This window comes from Megascapheus bottae, chromosome 2, assembly GCF_031878675.1.
Source record: "Megascapheus bottae isolate mThoBot1 chromosome 2, mThoBot2.hap1, whole genome shotgun sequence".
NCBI classification, from domain to species: domain Eukaryota; kingdom Metazoa; phylum Chordata; class Mammalia; order Rodentia; family Geomyidae; genus Megascapheus; species Megascapheus bottae.
This window is the reverse complement of record NC_143510.1, coordinates 93146522-93157989: the sequence shown is the minus strand read 5'-3', so window position 1 is coordinate 93157989 and position 11468 is coordinate 93146522. Positions and strand designations below refer to the sequence as shown.

The following is an 11468-nucleotide window of genomic DNA, read 5'->3' as shown; positions in this document are numbered from 1 at the left end:
CTTTGGTTGTGGCTGGAGGGTTCCAGCTGGGTAACAGCTGCAGTCTCACCACAGAAACCAGTGGGCAAGGTAGACAGACTTCAGGAGTCTGCACGGGATGGGAGCTCTGCATGGCTGCTGCCCTTGAAAGGCTCTCAGCACACGAGTCACTGCCACATACAAGTCCCGAGTGGAGGCCACTGTGGTGCTGTGCATCGCTGGGCTGTGAATGGCCTGGCTACATTCTTGGGGAGAGACCACCCGAGGTCCTCTGCTCAGCTACGTGACACCGCTGGATCCTGGGGTGGGGGATTGCATGGGGGGAGGGAGGGGAGGGTTCCTCCTGCTCCTGGGACTTTTGTGGCCTTAGGAGAATGGGCAGTGCTGGATGGCACTTCTGGATGAGGCGGCTGGGCAGACCTACCCTGCTGTCCCGCAGCCAAGGGTCCCCCACAGAGGCCACTGTGCAGGGGGTTAGAAAACTTTATTGGCTAGAAAATGACACGGCGTGCTTCATCAGTGCTGTGCCTGGGTGAGGCTGGGCCAAGCCACCGCTGAAGCTGCTGACAGGCCCCAGCCCAGATCCAGTCAGGGCATAGGCCAGGCAACCAAGAGGTCATGGTGGCTGCCACTGCCTGAGGCACTAGCCAGCATTGGCGGTGGCCATCCTTGGTGGGCTGGCATCCTCACTCTGGGAGCCGCCTACCAGGCCGGCCCCGGTTATCCCGCCATATGGTGTAGTTGAGCGTGGTGGCTAAGGCCAGCCAGGCCAGGTAGGGATACAGCAGTCTGGCAGCCTGGGGACTCACCCGGTACCAGGCAACGGTCGTGGCTGCTGCTGTTCCACTGACAAACAGGAGGTCCACCAAGGCCTAGGGGAAATGAGGCGACAGAAGCGTCAGGTCCCCAGCTGCTCTAGGCTTATGGGGCATCCCTTAGCCCCATTCCAGGCTCCAGGGGCCCTGCCACACTCAGAAGTCCTTCCTGGTGACTGTGGGCTGGGGCCTTGGGCTCCACGCAGCGCTGTCCCAGGCCAGTGGATGGAGCAGAGGACAGGGCCCCTGCTGGCTGGGAGGCAGCTCTGTTCTTTGGGATTTTTCTTTTTTTGTTGTTTGGTGGTGGTGGTGGTGCAGTCATGAGGCTTGAACTCGGGCCCAGGGTCTTACCCCTGGGTTCTTTTGCTCAAGGCTAGCACTCTACCACTTGAAGACACAGCGCCCATTTCTGGCTTTCTGGTGGTTCACTGGAGATAGTGTCTCAGACTTTCCTGGCTAGGCCAGTTTCGAACCGTGATCCTCAGATCTCAGCCTCCTGAGTAGCTAGGATTACAGTGGTGCCTGACTTGAAACTGTGTGTGTGTGTGTGTGCGTGTGTGTGCGTGTGTGTGCGTGTGTGCGTGTGTGTGCGTATCCTGAGCTGCTTTTGCTGAAGGCTTGAGCTCCACCTCCAGCTTTTTCTGAGTAGTCTTGGAGATAGAGTCCTGTGAACTTGTCTTAGATCTCGGCCTCCTGAGTAACTAGGATTAGAGATGGGAGCCGCCAGTGCCTGCAGGAATTTTTTTTTTTTTCCAAGATTGGGCCTTGCTGTGTTCCCAGGCTGGCCTGGAACCGAGGCTCAAGCCATCCTCGCGCCTGCACCTCCTGAGTGTAAAGACTGCAGGTGCTTTCAGCCTGTTCAGTTTGAGAAGAGCTGGAGGCCACTTCTTGATGCTGACCTGGTTGGGTGCGATGCCCACATCCCCGGGGCCTATGCAGGGGTCAGGCCAAGGTCACACTTACCCATCCCATTTCTCGGGCACCAAAGAAGATGGGGGGCCATGTCCAGTTCAGGGCCAGCTGCCCAGCATAGAGACCTAGGGGAACCACAGCCTTCTCTGTGAAGCCCCCCAGTTCTTTCCAGATCATGTAGGAGCCATATCTGAAACAGAAGTCACCATCAGAGAATAGGCCAGAAGTTTCATGACGCTGTCGCCAAATGCTATATGGTGTCCAGAAAATATTGCTGTGGGACTCGTGCGCACATGAAACAGCATCTGCCAACTGTTTACAGCGTTGTCCTAAAGGGCAGGCACGTGGAGAAGGCTCTGAATCTACCCAAGGGCCCTGCTGGCAATAGGACATTTGGCCTAAGCCTCAGATGGTGGGAGAAAGCAAAGATGCACAGGTGAGCCACCTGTGGTGGCTGACCCAGAGCAGGGCTCAGAGACCATTCCAGGAGGGAACTCGGTCTCTGACCATACCCTGAAGCCGCTGGAGGTGGGGAGGGGAGCCCTTCCTCCTGCACACTGGTCACTCAGGCTTGGGGGCCCCTGGCCAGCCTGTATTCCTGGCAAATCCTTTGCCAAACACTAGATTTGGAAAATGCCACACTAGGCCCGAGCATTGCAGACCCTCCATGAAGTGCACCTCTGCCACCTCTCTTTTTCCTGACACCTGTCATCAAGGCCTACCACACCAGGGTGGCTCCTTGGAGTGGGGGCGAGCTGGCTTCCCAGAGGCTCGGGAGAAGGTTCAGTTCAGCTGTGCCATGCACAGGCTCACAACCTCCTCTCCCTCCCTGGGAACCTGGGCCGCCCTCCAGAACCCCCGGGGACCCGCATCCACCTACCCCATGGCTGAGTAGAGCGTGCCCCAGACAGGAGCAAATGCCCACTGCGGCGGGTGCCACGAGGGCTTCTGTAGGCTGGCATGCCAGCGGAGGCCCTCCCCTCGCACAAAGTAGGAGCCCACAAAGCCCCCTAGGCTGGGCACCAGGGTGAAGCCCACGGGAGGGATCCAAGAGGGAGCCATGAGTGCTGCAGCCGCCACTCCGGAAGGTTCTGCAAAAGAACGAAGGGCCGGGGTGAGGGCATCCCCAGCACCCCACAGAAATCTCGCCCATTGCTTAGCCAATCAGTCCATTCAGGTTGAAGACCCGCCACGGAGGAACAGGCATCCTGCTTTCCCTCTCCTGGGACCCAGTCAAGGCCTGTGTCTTCTAGCATGTTCTTCAATTTCTTTGCAGTAGAATGAGATGTGGTTTGGCACCATGGCACACGTCTGGAATTCCAGCTACTCCAGAGGCTGAGATTTTTTTGCTCAAAACTAGCCATCTGCCGTTGAGCCATACTCTACTACCAGCTTTTAGGTTGAGCCCCACACCACACCACTTCTGGTTTTCTGGAGCTTAATTGTAGGGCTGGCTACAAACACAGCAATCCTCAGACCTCAGCTTCCTGAGTAGCTAGGGTTACAGGCCTGAGCCACCAGTGCCCAGTTCATGAGACTCTTTCTCCTGTTAGCCACCAAAAAGCCAGAGGTGGAGCTGGAGTCAAATGGTAGACAACTAGCCTTAAGCAAGAAAGCTAAGCAAGATCCCAATCCCTGAATTCAAGCTCATTAGATAAAACTAGTTCCAAATGAAATGTTAGACACCAACTTCCCTGGTTTGGACAGGAAAGTGCACAGCCCTGCCAAGGTGGGTGCCACACACCTCCAAAACCCCATTGCTCACAAGGCCTGAGCTCCAGGCCAGCCTTGATAAGAGAAGACACCAAGACCCTGTCTCCTCACCACCCGTGCTGAGTTTGGCGACTCCTGCCAGGGCTTGGTCTTGTGTGAGAGGATCTTGCTGTGTAGACCCTGGCTGGCCCTGAACTTAACAATCTTCCCTCTTGGCTTACTGACTAGAAATCTGACCATGTAAAGCTGCACGGCGGGTGCTGGCACTGTGTAGAACAGGATGGGCTCACCAGCTCGGGCAGGGAAGTTTGGCAGTTGGTTATCTCCAATTAACCATGAGAAAACTGGACAAGGCACTGTGGTTCAAAGAGCTAAAAACACAAGCCTTGAGTAAAGCACCTCGAGTTCAAGCCCGTCAGGCACCCGGTGTGTTCCCCGAGTTTATAGCTTCATCCTTGACAAAGAAACCCTGGGAGTCAGGAGCGTGGCCTAGTGATAGAGTGCTTATCCAGCATGCATGAAGCCCTGGGTTCGATTCCTCAGTACCACATACACAGAAAAGCTAAAAGTGGTGCTGTGGCTCAAGTGGTAGAGTGCTAGCCTTGAGATTGCCCAGGGACAGTGTCCAGATCCTGAGTTCAAGCCCCAGGACTGGCAAAATAAAAGCCCTGTGCCTGCCAGCAGTCACTCCCCGCCAGTGCCAGCCCAGCCCTGGGCAACCACAACCTAACGTCCACTCCGTGGGGTCCCTGCGGGAGCCCTTGCTAAAGGGCTTCCTTCCCCCAGCTCCTGGTTTTAAAGGTCTGTGTTGCAGTACAGTCACTGCCCCCTCCCCCGCATTGTGGAGGGGGAGGGGAGGCCCACGAGGTACCGGGAACTTGCCAAGCCGGTGTGCTCTGCCAGCAGGCTGCAGAGTGCATCACCAGGTCCAGTGCACAGCCTCAGCCATGGAGGTGGGGGCACCCCAAGGCCAACTTCAGGAACTGGAAACAGGAAGACGTAGGCCTTGTTTATCATCCGCTGGGCCCCAGTCATCAAAGGGCCCTCCCTAAAACCGGGAGGTCCAACTCCTCAGTGGAGAGTGCCAGCACTGACCTTCTCAGGACCTCTGGGCCCTACGGATGCCTGAATCACCCAACGAGGGGGCAGACAGGCGTGGGGTGAAGCCCAGCAAGCTGAGTCACCCTGGGTGAGGCTGTGCTGGGCCACAGACCAGCTCCTGGGGAAGGAGGGTGCCTAAGAGGGCCTGGGAGCCCCCAAAACAGGGATGGGGCCGGGGGCCCAGCAGAGGACCAAAGCCACGCACCGGCCCTCTACAGTATTTTCTGTCTCTTCCAGAAGGTGAATGAGAGTCCAGCCTTAGCTCTGCTTCCAACTTGCTGGGGGTCCAAGTGGGGTGTGGGTATCAGTATTGGGCCCACACTGAACCCTAGCCTGGCCTAGGCCTTGTCTCTCTCCATGTTGAGGTGACTCATGCCTGGTCCTCTTCATTATAGCATTTGTGAGCTTCTTCAATCAGTGTGCCACAGATAAGTCTAGAAGGATCCATGGCCAACAGGTGATCAGGAGTTCTGAGTGGGGGCTGGGGCTGGGGTCGGGGGCAGTCACTTCTTAAAGTGCATTCAGGCACTGCTTGAACGCCACTGGAGGAACATCCAGAAGTCAGAGGGCAGCCCAGCGCAGATGACCTGTGACCCTAGCCACTTGGGAGGCTGAGAATGGGAGGACTGCAATTCAAGGCCAGTCCCGGGAAGAAGAGTCAGCAGCTGGGCACAGAAGCAGGCCTGCCGTCCCGAGCTCTGGAGCTCTGGGGGAGGAGGGCGGTGCCAGGCCAGCAGCAGCAGTAAAACTCCAGGGTGCACCCTGCCTGTGATCTCAGCCGCAAGGGAAGCCCAGACACAGGTCTGGGCAGGAATTAGGTGAGAACCGCAGCGGGGGCGGGGGGGGGGGGTGGGTTCCAAGGCCCTGGGTTCCAATCCCAGTACCTTAAAAAAAGAACCCCTAGGAGCAGGACAAACAGGCTCGCTGTCAGCCACCCCCGGGGCCAAGGTTCCCGGCGGCCAGCGGGACGCGGTGCAGTGGTGGCCCGGCCGTGGCCAGCTGCGGACACGGGGTGGGGAGGGGGCACCCGGCCTGGAGGAAGCAGGCTGGGGATCCACCACGGGCGGACGGAGCCCGGCCCCACGGGCGGCGGCCTGACGTGGACCCACAGGTGTCTTTGCAGAGCCTCGGGTCCCCGCGCCCCGCCCGCAGCAGGGGAGCTCACGGGCCGGCTCCCCGGCCCTGCCAGGCGGCGCCCCGGGCCGCGCGGAGGCCCCGTCCTGGGCTCCCCGATCGAACGCTCCTGGGCCTACGTGCTGCTCTGCATGAACCCCTGACGCTGGCCCCCCGCGCAAGGGCGAGTGCGGCCAGGATGGCACCGCGGTGGGCGCCCTGCCCGCGTCCCCTCCGACCCGCGACAGGAGCCCCACTCACCACCGCCCGGGCTCCACTCGATCCCGGAAGACTCCGCGCGGGGAGGCGGTGGCTGGCCTCGCCCGCCTCGCCCCACCCCGGCCACGCCCACCCGGCCACGCCCGTCCGGACCCCGCCCACCGGCCGGCCACGCCCAGGGGAGGCCCCGCCCCCTGCTCCGCTCTCACTCCCGCCTTGCCCTCCCTTCCCCGACGGTGGTCAGACCCCGGCTTGTTGGAGCCCTAAGGCCCTGGGCGCTGTCCCACGGCACCGCCTGCGCGCGGCGAGGGGGCGTCCCCGAGGTGGGTGGCGTCCCCGAAGGCTGGCGTCCCCGAGGGGCGGCCTCCAGCACCCCGCGGCCCTTGCCCGCGGCCAGGCCCAGCCAGGCCGGACCCTGCTGGCGCCTGGAATCCTGAGGGCCGGGTGACCTGACGGGGGCCACCTCCCGATGGACCGGGAAAAGGCTGGGCCTGCAGGGGCGGCTGGAGCGAGGCCGGGCGAGCACGTGAAGAAGTCGTGAGTTCACACCTCCTCCGTGCTGGGTGTGCGCGTGCGCGGACACACACACACACCACACACACACACCATACACACACACCATACACACACACCACACACCACACCACACACCACACCATACACACACCATACACACACACCACACACCACACCATACACACCACACACACACCACACACACACCACACACACCATACACACACCATACACACACCATACACACACACCATACACACACCATACACACACACCACACACACACCATACACACACACCATACACACACCATACACACACACCACACACACACCATACACACACACCACACACACACCATACACACACACCATACACACACCATACACACACACCACACACACACCATACACACACACCATACACACACCATACACACACACCATACACACACACCATACACACACCATACACACACACCACACACACACCATACACACACACCACACACACACCATACACACACACCACACACACACCATACACACACACCACACACACACCATACACACACCATACACACACCATACACACACACCATACACACACCATACACACACACCACACACACACCATACACACACACCATACACACACCATACACACACACCACACACACACCATACACACACCATACACACACACCACACACACACCATACACACACACCATACACACACCATACACACACACCATACACACACCATACACACACACCACACACACACCATACACACACACCACACACACACCATACACACACACCATACACACACCATACACACACACCACACACACACCATACACACACACCATACACACACCATACACACACACCACACACACACCATACACACACCATACACACACCATACACACACACCATACACACACCATACACACACACCACACACACACCATACACACACACCATACACACACCATACACACACACCACACACACACCATACACACACCATACACACACCACACACACACCATACACACACACCATACACACACCATACACACACACCATACACACACCATACACACACACCACACACACACCATACACACACACCATACACACACCATACACACACACCATACACACACCATACACACACACTACACACACACCACACACACACCGTACACACACACCATACACACACACCACACCGTACACACACCACACACACCATACACACACACCACACACACACACCACACCATACACACCACACACACACCACACACACCATACACACACACCATACACACACCATACACACACACCATACACACACCATACACACACACCACACACACACCATACACACCACAACACCACACACACACCATACACACACACCACACACACACCATACACACACACCATACACACACCACACCGTACACACCACACACACACCATACACACACACCATACACACACCACACCGTACACACCACACACACACCATACACACACACCGTACACACACCACACCATACACACCACACACACACCACACCGTACACACACACCATACACACACACCATACACACCACACACACACCATACACACACCACACCATACACACCACACACACCACACACACACCACACCGTACACACACACCATACACACACACACCGTACACACACACCGTACACACACACCATACACACCACACACACACCATACACACACCACACCATACACACCACACACACCACACACACACCATACACATACCATACACACACATATATATACACCCCATATATATACACACACACCTACACACACACACACCATACACACACCAGACACACACCAGACACACACCAGACACACACACACACCATACACACACCACACCATACACACCATACACACACCATACACACACACCATACACACCACACACACACCATACACACCACACACACACCATACACATACCATACACACACATATATATACACCCCATATATATACACACACACCTACACACACACACACCATACACACACCAGACACACACCAGACACACACCAGACACACACACACACCATACACACACCACACCATACACACCATGCACACCATACACACACCATACACACCACACACACACCATACACACCACACACACACATATATATACACACACATATATATACACCCCATATATATACACACACACCATACACACACCACACCGTACACACACCATGCACACCATACACACACCACACCATACACACCACACATACCACACACATACCAGACACACCACACACACACCATACACACACACACCATACACACACCAGACACACACACACCATACACACACACCACACCATACACACAACACCACACACATACCACACACCATACACACATACCAGACACACACCATACACACACACACACCACACACACACACACCATACACACACCATACACACCACACCGTACACACCACACCGTACATATACCATACACACCACACCATACACACACACATATATATATACACACCACACACCACACACACCACACCATACACACACACCAGACACACACCACACACACACACACCATACACACACACCATACACACACCATACACACACCACACACACACACCATACACATACCATACACACACAGCATACACACACACCACACACACACACCATACACATACACCATACACACACCATACACACACACACCATACACACACACACCATACACATACACCATACACACACCATACACACACACCATACACACACCATACACACACACCATACACATACCATACACACACACAGCATACACACACACCACACACACACACAGCATACACACACACCATACACACACCATACACATACACCATACACACACCATACACACACACCATACACATACCATACACACACACAGCATACACACACACCACACACACACACAGCATACACACACACCATACACATACCATACACACACACAGCATACACACACACCACACACACACACCATACACACACCACACACACACACACACACACACACACACACACTAGCACACCCTAGACCATTTGGGTGACAAGTGCCATTCTCCCTGTATCTGTGTATGCACTGCTGTCTTCTCCACCTGGAGTCGCAGCCGGAAGACATCCCCTGCTCATAGGAAAAGGAAACAGGCAGCCAGCCACCCTCAGCATCACCACCATGCGGGTTCCAGCCTGTCACTCTCACAAGCTTTCTGAGCGCTGGGCACCTTCCTTTACAGAGCAGATTCTGGCTCCCATCACCCTGGGGTCCCGCCCTTTGCCTCCCCCCCACCCAAGGTGCCCTGGCTGCCGTCTTGACGGTTCCTCCAGTCTGGCTTATGCATCCTCCATGTTTTGAAGGTTCCCCTCCGACGACCAAAAACCAAATCTTGTGGAAATTTAATCCCATGGTGTGGTGGGGAGAGGGAAGCAGGGGCCGCCTTGAAAAGGCAGCCGGGTCAGGCAGTGTGGAGCACAGCAGGGCAATGGAAACCTATGCTGTAAAAGGAGGCCTCACTCGCGGCCCAGTGCTCATTCCCTGCTCTTGGGACAGCACCTGGCTGAGATGGTGCCTGCCACTGGTTGGAAGGTGTGGCTGTGGTTAAGGCCACCTCTGGGATAGGCCCAACCCTTCCCCCGCCCTGCCCACCTTGTGCTGATAGGCTCCTGCACCCTATGTTAGCTGAATGGACTTCCTCAATAAACGAGTTCCTGCCTCGACCAGTCTCCCTGATTGTCCCCTGGGCGAGGGAGGGCTGGTGCGGGTGGTCAGTCGGCCCTCTCTTTTCTTGGCTTGTCCTGGTCGGGGCGTGTTCTTCCTATCCCTCCTTCAGGACCGAGGACTAAAAACCCCTGACAAGGCAGGCTCACAGTAACGAACCCACTCCTGCTTTCATTCATCAGGGGGTTGTCTGGAGAGTGCATCCATTAGAAATGTCAGTTCGCTGGGCGCGGTGGCTCAGCCTGTCATCCTAACTACCCAGGAGGCTGAGATCTGAGGATCGAGGTTCAAAGCCAGTCCGGGCACAAAAGGACCTGAGACTCCTATCTCCAATTAACCTCTAGAAAACAGGAAGTGGGGCTTGGCTCAAGAGTCGGGTGGTAGCCTTGAGCTGAAGAGCCAAGGCCAAGTTCAAGCCCCATGACCCACAAAAACAAGCAAACAAAAATGTCAGTTCTGTTCTGCCTCTCAAATGTGACCGGTTTGCAGAGTCCCCGCCAACAGCTCCTTGACTTTGGACTTCCCAGCCTCTAAAACCGTGCTCTCCTGTATGAACCATCCAAACACTGGCCAGTGTTGGCCACAGAAAACAGCCCGCAGCATCTTCCCTCTCCTGCTTCCCTTTAGTCTGGGGTAAACCTCTCCTGTTACAAGTTCTTGCCAGAAAGCCTGTGCCATCTTCCATGGTAGACTGAGAGGTTTGGCTGAGTAACAAAGCAAAATTAACAGTTGTCCCAGGCCAGGAGCATGGCTTAGTGATAGAGGGCTTACCTAGCATGCATGGAGACCCAGGTTCGATTCCTAAGTACCACATCCACAGAAAAAGCTGTGGCTCAAGGTATAGCCGTAGCCTTGAGAAAGCCCAAGGACAGTGCTCTGGTCCTGAGTTCAAGCACCAGAACTGGTTGGCAATAAATAAATAAATAAATAAATAAATAATCAAAAAGAGAAAGAGCCGGGCTCACGCCTGTAATCCTAGCTATTCAGGAGGCTAAGATCTGAGGATCAAGGTTCAAAGCCAGCCTGGGCACAAAACCACCTGAAACTCTTATCTCCACTTAACCTCTGTAAAAATGGGAAGTGGGGCTTGGCTCAAGGATAGGGTGGTAGCCTTGAGCTGAAGAGCTCAGGGACAGAGCCCAGGCCCAGAGTTCATGTCCCATGACTGACAAAAAAAAATTCCCCATGAGACTCATCTCTAAGCACTAGACTTGAGCCCAAAGAGGATCAGGG

At 55.8% G+C, this 11468-nt stretch overlaps 1 protein-coding gene across 1 annotated transcript; it reads right to left on the bottom strand.

Moving 5' to 3' along the window:
- Window positions 1-616: 616 nt before the first annotated feature.
- On the bottom strand, window positions 617-2832 carry Tspo (translocator protein). Its single transcript, XM_090328861.1, has 3 exons — window positions 2587-2832; window positions 1758-1896; window positions 617-851 (listed from the first exon to the last, which is right to left on the bottom strand). Exons 1-3 carry the CDS (start codon window positions 2766-2768, stop codon window positions 666-668), a joined length of 507 nt encoding a protein of 168 aa, XP_090184987.1. The 5' UTR covers window positions 2769-2832; the 3' UTR covers window positions 617-665.
- Between the last annotated feature and the right edge of the window lie 8636 nt (window positions 2833-11468).